The 12,264-nt window shown below is 37.9% G+C and overlaps 1 protein-coding gene across 1 annotated transcript; it reads right to left on the bottom strand.

Moving 5' to 3' along the window:
- Window positions 1-5,096: 5,096 nt before the first annotated feature.
- LOC134586068 (olfactory receptor 2A7-like) lies at window positions 5,097-11,836 on the bottom strand (the record flags this gene model as incomplete). Its single annotated transcript, XM_063441579.1, has 2 exons — window positions 11,314-11,836; window positions 5,097-5,110 (listed from the first exon to the last, which is right to left on the bottom strand). Coding segments are annotated over exons 1-2 (537 nt in total), but the record flags the coding sequence as incomplete, so codon positions are not given.
- Window positions 11,837-12,264: the final 428 nt, after the last annotated feature.

Here is a 12,264-nt window from a genome sequence, read left to right as displayed (position 1 = left end):
ACCCACAACCCCCTATTCCCACCAGGCCTTTACTCTAAACCGTTGCAGCAGCTATACACCTCCTCCTATCTTACACTGGGATCTCTCCAGAATGAACAGGGTTTAAAATCATGCTCCACCCTCCTTCCACACAACTCACACCCCTCCAAAAGTTAGGTTTTTCTCACCTAGGGGTTTGACCAAGTTTGAGTCCATAAATGCATCTGGTCAGCTAAAAACAAAGCACAAATCAACTTTTTATTAACATATCCAGCAAGAGACGAAACATCATCTACTCAAATTCACCAAGGCCTGGGAAGACGAGTTGTACATATCCTTGACTAAAGAAAAGTGGCAGACCATCTGCTTCAACATATTCCATTCCTCCCCATGCAACGCCGCACATGACGAAAGTTACAAAAGGATTTCCAAATGGTATAACATACCTACCCAAATACACCACTTCTTCCCAAACATCTCCAAAATGTGCTGGTGGTGCAACCAAGCCGCAGGCTCTCCAGGCCACATATGGTGGGCATGTCCGGTGATACAAACCTATTGGGGGAGGATAGTCTCATACCTCCACATCATCACAGGAATTCAGCTTCCAAAAACTCCTGAAGCCTTCCTACTCCTCCTGCTCCCCCACCCCATCCCTACACCTACCCACTCCTTGCTTTATTATCTCCTCACAGCAGCTAATTCACTCATCCCTATCCACTGGAAGACACCAACTGCCCCTCCAATCAGTGACTGGATTCAAGAAGTTGAGACCCTGAGATCAATGGAAGAACTCACGTACTCATTCACACACAAATATGTTGACTACACAACAGGATGTACTTCTTGGATGAATTTTCTCAAACAGGTAGTAAACCGGTAGCATCGTCTAACTTCACCTTTCCCCCTTCCCACACTAGACCCCACGAAATACATAGGACTGACACAAGTCCTCCTAAACTAGCAGAGAACTGACAAATCCATTGAAAAACCTGACATCACGCAAGTAGCACCAAAAGACTACACAATTTCAGGTACAACCCGAACCCCCTGAGCAGCAAGGGACAACTCTTGCAAAGACCTTGTTATAATTATTATTTTACCTTTGTTACACTTAATATTTACTATTTTTGATATTGTTTTACCTCTCCTAGGCATTTTTGGAGGGCACTCAACTCATCTAATCTCCGTTACATACTAGGCCTTACATGCCACAAAATATACCTGGTAGGTGTACACTAAGCCACACCCAATCATGACCTACCGAGTAATGTAGTTCAGGTCACCTCTATTGTTGAACAGGTACCCACTCTGAAAATGGACACCTAATGCTCACACATCACGCCGACACAAAAAAAAAGAAAGTAAGAAAGAAAGAAAGAAAGAAAAGATACACCAGCAAACGCACTCCCCAGGAACCCCACCGTCCAACATATGACTTGGAGAACCTGAATCTTTACATCTTTACCATACACTTGGGCCCTGTAGGCACCGACGGAGTGGTACGAAACGGGAACCCATATGACTCTAGTTAGGTGACTGTACCGAGGGTACAGACATAACTCCTTGAGTTACACCTGGCCCTATTATCCCTTTTATCTCAACTTTACTCTCTATACCAAGCTACGTTACAGCATAATGTCTCAGTGTGTACATAGTATATAACGGTATGTAAAATGATCTGTACTCCTCTTTGACTACATATGTATGTATTTGCCATATAATGTCTTGAGCGGGCTTTTCTGCTCCCCACTTGCGAGTAGGTTTCCAATTTGAGATATATAATTTCCCAGTGTGTTTACTGTTTTACACTGTTTTTTTCCTTTTCTGTTTTTTTTCTTATATTATGGTGCATTATGTGAGTTTGGTAGAAATACTTAACCATTACAAACCTATTATTTATGTGAAGTTCCAGTACTTTTGAGTTAGGTATAAGCCTTTGAGTACGTTTTTTTCTTAACTTCTTGGTGCAGTTTATTGTTTTGCACAGTGTTTATTGCATTTTTTCTTTTATAAATAATCTTTTATATTTTAAAAAATATTTATCTGTGCATTTTGCACATTGAATGTTTATGAAGTTGCATCTTTACATTTACCATTTGCACTTCTTGTTTAAAAAAGTATAGTTCTACAGCCTTTAAAGGCATAGAGCATATTCTTTTTGATTAAATATAATGACTTGACAATGTAATATTTTCTTATTTTAATTTGTAAACAATTTGAAAGATGCAATAAATGCTTATAAAAAAAAAGTCAGTGCTGCACTGCCCCAGGAAGCATCTCTAGTAGCCATCCGAGGAGTGGCCACTGGAGGTGTCCCTAGGCTGTAATCGAAACACTGAGTTTTCTCTGAATAGACAGTGTTTACTGCAAAACGCCTGAAGGGAATGATTATACTCACCAGAACAAATTCAATAAGCTGTAGTTGCTCTAGTGACTACAGTGTCCCTTTAAATAACGATTTTGAGTTCTCGTTCATTACCCAGTTTAATTCAAATGCTTTTAAAGTTTCAAATATTATTAAGAAACATTGGTCCCTTTTAACAGAAGATGAATATCTGAAACAAGAGTTACCTCTACTAAGTCCTGATTGTTATATTTAAAAAGGGTCAAAGTCTCAAAAATATTTTAGCACCTAGTATGTTTAAAAGGAATCCCAAATTGAAACAGTGTTTAAAGGGCTTTTATACTAGTGGCGTATGTAGAGAATGTCACATCTTTCAAGGAAGGTGTGGTGACATTCTGTCATCAAACTAATATGGTGACCAGGGGTCATGTGACCAAGCTCATGTATGCCTTTCTTACAGGGGGATAAGCTTTACCCTTTAATATGGTAATTGGGTAATTCAATACCCTTACAAGTCAGGAAAGAGATAACAACTTCCCCCTATCCCCATTCCTCCCTGTTCCTTCTTGGCTGTGCTACAGAGCAGACGCCATGTGCTAGCATGGTGAACCATGTTACACTCTGTTGCTTCCTTTTCTTCCTTGGTGGATGTGATGTTGAACTTGCAGCAGTGAGCCATTACTAGATGGTGAAGGCCTAACCATGGGTGAGATCAAACGTGTGGGGAAGGGGATTACTATATAGATAGATAGATTTAAAAAGGTTGTTTCTCCGTGGGTCTGGGCTGTGTGTTTGTGATACATTTATAGTATTGTGTTGTTGCCTTCTAAATAAATACCTTTTAATGTAGACAAACCTTGTGTAATATATATATATTCATTTGGTGATACACCACAGAAGGCACTCTATTTTAAGAGTCATAAAACAGGGTAATTGTTTGAAATGAAGGATTACATTAAATGTAACACTACCCACGTAGTAAATCTACTTACATGTGGGTGTGGTGTTCAACATGTAGGGCATACAGGGAGATGTTTAAACGTTAGATTTTTAGAACATAACGAGAGAGTTATGGTGGACGAGAGAGCAGGTGACATTACTATTAAACTTAGGAAAAGGGAGGGGTTTTGGATCCACAAGTTGAGAAATATACCAGAAGTATTAAATGTGGATTTTGATTTGGTTTGTTTTTTGTAGATGTTCTTTCATATATATATATATATACTTTTTTTTTTAATTCACTTTTTTTACTTCGTCCTTTTTTTTACTGTTTGTCCCACGTGGCTCTTTCTTTCCACATCACATTCTTGAGCAGTATTGTATTGTAATTGTATTTAGGGCTATATAAATATATAAATATATATATATATATATAACAGTGAATATGGAAAAACACAACGAGGGAACCAGCTTTTAATCTAAATAAGAATGAATAAAGAAAAATATAGTGCAATACAGTTCACAATATAAACACTGCGCAATATGAAATGCACTCACAGGATTTCGAACAATTCAAGCTTGTAAGGTGCCTCCCCTGAAGATATGTGGGGCCTGGGGAGATCCCCTGGATATTTTCACTCCAACACAGGACTCCGGGTGAAGTTTTGAAAAAGCGGCTTTAATTCAATATTAAAAAATAAAGATAAAATGAATATAAATAAGGTCCTACGCGTTTCGTCCCTTTAACAAAATAGGGACTTCCTCAGGGACCACAATATTAAAATGCAATTGATACAATACAATCAAAAAAACAGCCTAACAAATCCCCACCCGAAATTCCTTTAAATAGGGCTAATCCCTATGGAGGATCATTCAACAAGTTCGAAATCAGCTGTGAACACTCAGAATTACGATCAGCAACAGATGAATTTCATCAACTCAGGACCAATGAGGAGAGACTGAGAAGCACATGTGACAGAATTACATCTAGGGATTAGCCCTATTTAAAGGACTTTCGGGTGGGGATTTGTTAGACTGTTTTTTTGATTGTATTGTATCAATTGCATTTTAATATTGTGGTCCCTGAGGAAGTCCCTATTTTGTTAAAGGTGACGAAACGCGTAGGACCTTATTTATATTAATTTTATCTTTATTTTTTAATATTGAATTAAAGCCGCTTTTTCAAAACTTCACCCGGAGTCCTGTGTTGGAGTGACAATATCCAGGGGATCTCCCCAGGCCCCCCATATCTTCAGGGGAGGCACCTTACAAGCTTGAATTGTTTGAAATCCTGTGAGTGCATTTCATATTGCACAGTGTTTATATTGTGAACTGTATTACACTATATTTTTCTTTATTCATTCTTATTTAGATTAACAGCCGGTTCCCTCGTTGTGTTTTCCCATATTCTTGTTGTCAAGCTGATCGCTAGCTTGGAGCGATCAGAGGGAGGCTGTATCCATCTATATTTGATAAGTATCCTTACATATATACTGTGTGTGTATAAGGTACATTATCGTTGGTTGTTTTGGTTTGATATAAAAAACAGTGTTGGCTACCTCATCCTCCTCCTCCTCCACCACTGCTTCCACCTACACCACCACGGTCACCGCCTCCTCAACCTATGGGCCACAAAATAAACATTTGCGGCCTGCGGGGCATTTCTTGCAGTTCTGATGCATGGAGAAATGCTCAACTCCTGATCTATGGAGAAAAGGCCTTCACAAGCCTCTGCTAATGTGTACCTAGTTTATACTAAGTGACCCATAGGTTGAGGAGGCGGTGACCGTGGCGGTGGAGGAGGAGGATGAGGTAGCCAACACTGTTTTATATATATATATAGCACTTTGTTGACTCTAGAGAACCTTGGGCCAATCGCACATCCCCGTGGCGGAGACTTTACATGCGGATGTCATCCATATCCAGTTTGACTTGTGAGGGTATTGCTCCAGAATTACAATATTGTCGAAGTACCTCTTAGCTATTGATCACTGGTTTAAATATAGCAGCTTGTTATCTAGTAGTTTCTAGTGGAGAAAATATCAATCTGTTTTCTATCACTTAGATCTGTGTAACAAGTGTTGTAGGTGTGAAACAATGTTACAAGTAATCGATGTAGTAAATTCGAATCAAAGTTACGCTTCGATTTGACTCTCAGATATGAAGTGAACACCCCAAATATACTATTTAGCAACCCAAAAAAAATAATTGACTTTTTAAAAACTCCTATGTAAGCAGCAGATTAGCAGCAAAACAATTAGAATGTTTACAACTGCGCAGTAAGCGCACGATTTGACGCTTCTATTTGATTCTCAGATATGAAGTGCACTGCAGGCCGCAATTGTACTATTTAGCAGATTAGCAGCAAAACAATTAGAATGTTTACAACTGCGCAGTAAGCGCACTTTTAGACGCTTCTATTTGACTCTCAGATATGAAGAGCAGGCCCCAAAATGTACTATTTAGCAGATTAGCACCCAGAAAATTTGAATTTTTACCACTGCGCTGTAAGCACACTATTAGATGCTTCTATTTGACTCTCCGATATGAAGTGCACGCCCCAAAATGTACTATTTAGCAGATTAGCACCCAGAAAATAAGAATTTTTACAAGTGCGCTGTAAGCACACTATTAGACGCTTCTATTTGACTCTCAGATATGAAGTGCACCCCACTAAAATACTATTTAGCAGTTTAGCACCCAAATTAAAATTTTAAAACTGCAATGTGACAGCAGTATTTGACGCTTCTATTTGACTCTCAGATATGAAGTGCACCCCACTAATGTACTGGTTTGCAGAATTCTTTCCTAAGCTGTCCCTATGAGCGGCAGCATCCTCTCCCTACACTAATAAGACCTCATGTGCGTGCGCCGCTACGCGACTCCAGCTTATATATAGAGGCTGGGTCACATTCTGCACTGGCCAATCACAGCCATGCCATTAGTAGGCATGGCTGTGATGGCTTCTAAGGGCACACGAGTCAAACGCTTGCAGCCTTTGAAAACGCGCTATTAAATCGCCGAACACCGAACTCCAACCCGAACATACAGTAATATGTCCGTGTTCGGATCCGGGGTCAAAAAACCTAATGTTTGGTTCGCTCAACTCTACTCAGGAATATAAAATATATAATATAAAACATAAAAATACTTGGAAAAGCAAATCTGTATGAAATCATTAATTATACAGTGTATATTGACATACACATTAAAAAATAAATAAACTATAACTAAACATATATGAAAACAATATTATTTCCCAGTTAAAAAACATAAAAGGCCATTAATCCATAAAAACCAATAAATCTACGTTCAGCCATATAGGTACTGCAGTTTTTAATCTAAGGGTCCACTCTGTTTTCCTCATTGCTAGAATCTCCCCTCCAATGCAAATACAATTGTGAAAATGTAAATCTTTGCAATTGCCGCAATGGTTAGGTACACTATGTTTAAAATGTTTCCGATTAATGCCACTAAAATGTTCCAAAGATCTAATATGCAACTTTCTAATAGTGCGGCCAACATACTGCATACCACACTTACATTGTAGTAAGTATGTTACATTCTTTTAATTAATAAAATATCAGCATGGTTTTATGAAGCACCGGTTATGTCAAACTAACTTGATTGCGTTCTACGAAGAAGTAAGTAGAAGTGTAGATCAGGGTGTTGCAGTGGATGTGATCTATTTGGATTTTGCCAAGGCATTTGATACAGTTCCACACAATAGATTAGTGTCCAAACTCAAGGAAATCGGTCTAGACGAAAATGCTTGTTCTTGGGTAGAACATTGGCTTAAAAACTGAGTACAAAGAGTTGTCATTAATGGTAAATTTTCAAGCTGGACAGAGGTGGCAAGTCTGTTCTGGGACCCCTTCTACTTAACATGTTTATAAATGGTCTTGAAGAAAGCATTGAAAGTCATGTTTCAGTGTTTGCAGATGACACAAAACTCTGTAAAATAATACAATGTGAGCAGGGGGATGCAGAGGGATTTAGATAGACTGGGGGACTGGGCACTCAAATGGCAGATGACATTTAATGTTGAAAAATGCAAAGTTATGCACTTCGGCGTAAAGAATACACAAGCAACGTATACCCTTAATGGAAGTGAATTAGGGATAACAACACATGAAAAGGACATGGGAATTGTTATAGACACCAAACTATGCAACAATGTGCAATGTCAATCAGCAGTGGCCAAGGCCAGTAAGGTATTGTCATGCATGAGAAAGGGCATTCATTCTTGGGACGAGAATATAATTTTGCCTCTTTATAAAGCACTGGTAAGACCACATATTGAATATGCTGTGCAATTTTGGGCACCTGTTCTAAAGAAGGATATTATGGCACTAGAAAAAGTGCAGAGGCGGGCTACAAAATTGATAAAAGGAATGGAACATATCAGCTATGAAGAAAGGCTAACAAATTTAAACCTATTTAGTTTAGAAAAACGTTGCCTGAGAGGGGATATGATAACATTATACAAATATATTCGGGGCCAATACAAACCATTGTGTGGAAATCTATTCACAAACCGGACTTTACATAGGACACAAGGTCATGCGTTTAGACAGGAAGAAAGAAGATTTCGTCTAAGGCAAAGGAAAGATTTTTTTTACTGTAAGAACAATAAGGATGTGGAATTCTCTAGCCTGAAGAAGTGGTTTTATCAGAGTCCATACAGATGTTCAAACAGCTACTAGATGCATACTTGCAAAAACAGAATATTCAAGGATATTATCTTTCAATGTAGGGTAATAACTGCTTGATCCAAGGATTAATTTGACTGCCGTTCTGGGGTCAAGAAGGATTTATTTCCCTAGCTTGTTGCAAAATTGGAAGTGCTTCAAACTGGGTTTTTTGCCTTCTTTTGGATCAACAGCAAAAAACAAATGTGAGGAAGGCTGAACTTGATGGACACAAGTCTCTTTTCAGCTATGTAACTATAACTATGTAACACTCAGAGCGACAGGCGGATGCATATTAGGGACTTTAACTTGTGGCTTGGTGAATGGTGTTGGGAGCAAGGATTTGGCTTCATTTCTCATGGTAGCTCTGTTTGGAATGGAAATAAACTGTACAAAAAAAGATGGTTTTATTTCTTTCTCAAAAGGGAACAAATGTTCTCTGTGACAAGTTCAGAGGTTTTGATAGGATGTATTTAAACTAGGAGGGGGGGGCAAAAGGGTAATAAAACATCAATCCAATTGCCCCCCAAAACAAGGACAGAAGGTGCCTGTAGCAAGTGTGTTAAAAAATGATAAGCTTAGAGTCATGTCTACAAATGCTCGCAGTTTAGGGAATAGGATCCATGAACTTGTGGCAATAATGGCAACTGATAATGTAGATTTAGTCGCTGTTACTGAGACACGGTATAATGAGAAAAATGACTGGGACATAGCAATACCAGGGTACTCTTTATATAGAAAAGACAGGGAAGTCAAGAAAGGGGAGGGGTGGCCCTGTATGTTAAAGATAGCATAAAATCTAGCCTAATAAAAGTTAGTGAGGCGAACATAGAGTCCGTTTGGGTTACGTTAGAATTTGGTAATTACACAGTAACTTGTGTAGATGTGATTTATAGGCCGCCAGGACAAATAGAAGAGTTAGATAATCTACTAGTTGAGGAAATAGCTAAAATGACAATGAAGGGGGAAGTTATCATCATGGGTGGCTTTAATCTTCCTGATGTGAATTGGAAAACTAAAATAGCTGTATGTGCCAGGAGCACACATATTCTACTGGGATTGTTTCTAAAACAAGTCGTTGAGCAGCCAACTCGTAAAGAGGCCATACTAGATTTAGTCTTAACAAATGGAGATTTGATATCAGATATTACTGTAGGTGAAAGTTTAGGATCCAGTGATCATCAGTCAGTGTGGTTTAATATAAGAACAATTTTAAACAGTGACTGAGTCACACCACACAAAAAAAAAAGTTTTAGACTTTTCTAATATTAGAATATGTGTAAAGGAGTCATTATCAGACTGGAGCAATTTAAATGGCGTCCAAGAGAAATGGGATTATTTAAAAGTTGCACTGCTGAAGGCAACAGAAAATGGCATTAGGCTTGTCAGTAAAAGCAAAAAAATCAAGAAACCACCGTGGTACTCCGCAGATGTGGCCATAATAGTAAAAAACAAAAAGTTAGCATTTAGTAATTATAAAAAAAACCAGAGTGAGGAAGACAGAATGATCTATAAGATTAGACAGAAAGAAGCTAAGTAAGTTATAAGAGCTTCCAAATCACACACAGAAGAGAAAATAGCACAGTCAGTAAAAAAGGGGACAAGACATTTTTTTGATACATAAATGAGAAAAGAAAAGTAAAACAAGGATTAGTTAGATTAAAAACAAAGGAAGGAAGGTATGTAGAAGAGGATAAAGGTCTAGCTGACTGCCTCAATAAATATTTTTGTTGAGCATTTACAGATGAAAATGAAGGAAAGGGACCTCAGTTAAGAAAAAGGACAAATTAGTCATTTATTACATGTGAGCTTACAGAGGATGACGTTCTATTTCAACTTTCAAAAGTAAAGACAAATAAGTAAATGGGACCTGATGGAATACACCCAAAGTTATTGAAATAGCTTAGTGGTGTACTAACAAAAGCATTAACAGATTTATTTAACCAATCATCGTTAACAGGAGTAGTCCCAGAAGATCAAAAGATTGGAAGTTTGCAAATGTTGTGCCCATTCACAAGAAAGGTAGTGGGGAAAGTAATGGAAATCATGTTAAAGGATAGGATTGTTGAACATCTAAAAACACATGGATTTCAAGATCATAGACAACATGGGTTTACTTCAGGGAGATCATGCCAAACTAAACTTATTGATTTTTTTGATTGGGTAACTAAAATAATAGATTTTATTATTAATAAAATAGACATTGCTTACCTAGATTTCAGTAAGGCTTTTGACACTGTTGCACATAGAAGGCTTATCAATAAATTTCCATCTTTAAGTTTAAATTCCAATATTGTTGAATGGGTAAGGCAGTGGCTGAGTGACAGGCAACAGAGGGTTGTAGTCAATGGAGTATATTCGAAGCTTGGGCATGACACCAGTGGGGTACCTCAGGGATCTGTACTTGGTCCCATTCTCTTTAATATTTTTATTAGTGATTTTGCAGAAGGTCTTGTTGGTAAGGTATGTTTTTTTTGCCGATGATACTAAGATATGTAACAGGGTTGATTTCCAGGAGGGATATGCCAAATGGCAAATGATTTAGGTAAACTAGAAAAATGGTCATTTAATGTGGATAACTTCCAGATAATGCATCTTGGACGCAAAAACCCAAGGGTAGAGTATAGAATATTTGATAGAGTCCTAACCTCAACATCTGAGGAAAGGGATTTAGGGGTGATAATTTCTGATGACTTAAAGGTAGGCAGACAATGTAATAGAGCAACAGGAAATGCTAGCAGAATGCTTGGTTGTATAGGGAGAGGTAATAGCAGTAGAAAAAGGGAAGTGCTCATGCCATTGTACAGAACACTGGTGACACCTCACTTGGAGTATTGTACGCAGTACTGGAGACCATATCTTCAGAAGGATATTGATACTTTAGAGAGAGTTCAGAGAAGGGCTACTAAACTGGTTCATGGATTGCAGGATAAAACTTACCAGGAAAGGTTAAAGGATCTTAACATGTATAGCTTGGAGGAAAGACGAGACAGGGGGGATATGATAGAAACATTTAAATACATAAAGGGAATCAACACAGTAAAGGAGGAGACCATATTTAAAAGAAGAAAAACTACCACAACAAGAGGACATAGTCTTAAATTAGAGGGGCAAGGGTTTAAAAATAATATCAGGAAGTATTACTTTACTGAGAGGGTAGTAGATGCATGGAATGGCCTTCCAGCTGAAGTGACAGTGGTTAACACAGTAAGGAGTTTAAGCATGCGTGAGATAGGCATAAGGCTATCCTAACTATGAGATAAGGCCTGGGACTAATGAAAGTATTTAGAAAATTGGGCAGACTAGATGGGCCGAATGGTTCTTATCTGCCATCACATTCTATGTTTCTATGTTTACTAGTTCCATAAAACATACATACTACAGTCAGATGGGAGGCACATGTGGAAAAAGCCTTGTTCCTTCCATCAACAGAATGGATCTTCAATACTGATAATATAATACAGATATAAGTCACAAAAATAAATGCAAAAGGAACTAAAAGTGTAAATAAACTTCCAAAAAATATATTTTTTTCAAAAAGGTGAATGTTACCACGTGCAAGTTTTAGAACGGCCAAGATCTCACAAACAAAGTGATTAATATGTTTTTCTTGGCAGAATTTAGGAGGTTGTGTTATTACAGGAAGGTTGGTCTGTAGAAAGCTCCCCACCCAGACAATCACAGTAATGTTCTTACACAACTTCCAGCTCATAATGACTGTATACCGTAAGGGGAAGCATATTGCAATGTAGCGATCATACGCCATTACAGCAAGAAGGATACATTCCGTTTGTCCCTGGAAAAGGCATGTAGACATCTGTATCATGCAGCCGATTAATGATATTCTTCCACCTTCTACAGAAACCATGTCCAGTAACATCTTAGGGATAGTAATCGATGAATAGAATAAATCCACAATGGATAAATGGCAGAGGAAATAGTACATTGGGGTGTGGATATTAGGGCTCGCTATAACTGTACCTATTAAAGCAGTATTCCCAAAAACGGTTATCACATACATTAATTAGAACAAAACAAAAAGCAACAGTTGAGTCCTGCGATCACGAGAAAGTCCAACTAGAATAAATTCTGTCACCTGTGTTTGGTTTCCATTTTCCATCTATGTAAATACCCAGAAATCCAACTCTGTATAAAGAATAAAATGGATTCATTAATAATTCTAGTAAATAAAGAATCTGCTACATGTTTTAAATTTTATTATTATTATTATGGGATTACAAAAGTGAACGTAACATTTCCTTAATTGTGGTTATTCACTAAAATGGGAATTGAAAAGAATTGGCATGA

Source organism: Pelobates fuscus, chromosome 2, assembly GCF_036172605.1.
Source record: "Pelobates fuscus isolate aPelFus1 chromosome 2, aPelFus1.pri, whole genome shotgun sequence".
Classification (NCBI taxonomy): Eukaryota; Metazoa; Chordata; class Amphibia; order Anura; family Pelobatidae; genus Pelobates; species Pelobates fuscus.
Note: the sequence above shows the minus strand (reverse complement) of the source record. Positions and strands in the feature narration are given on the sequence as shown.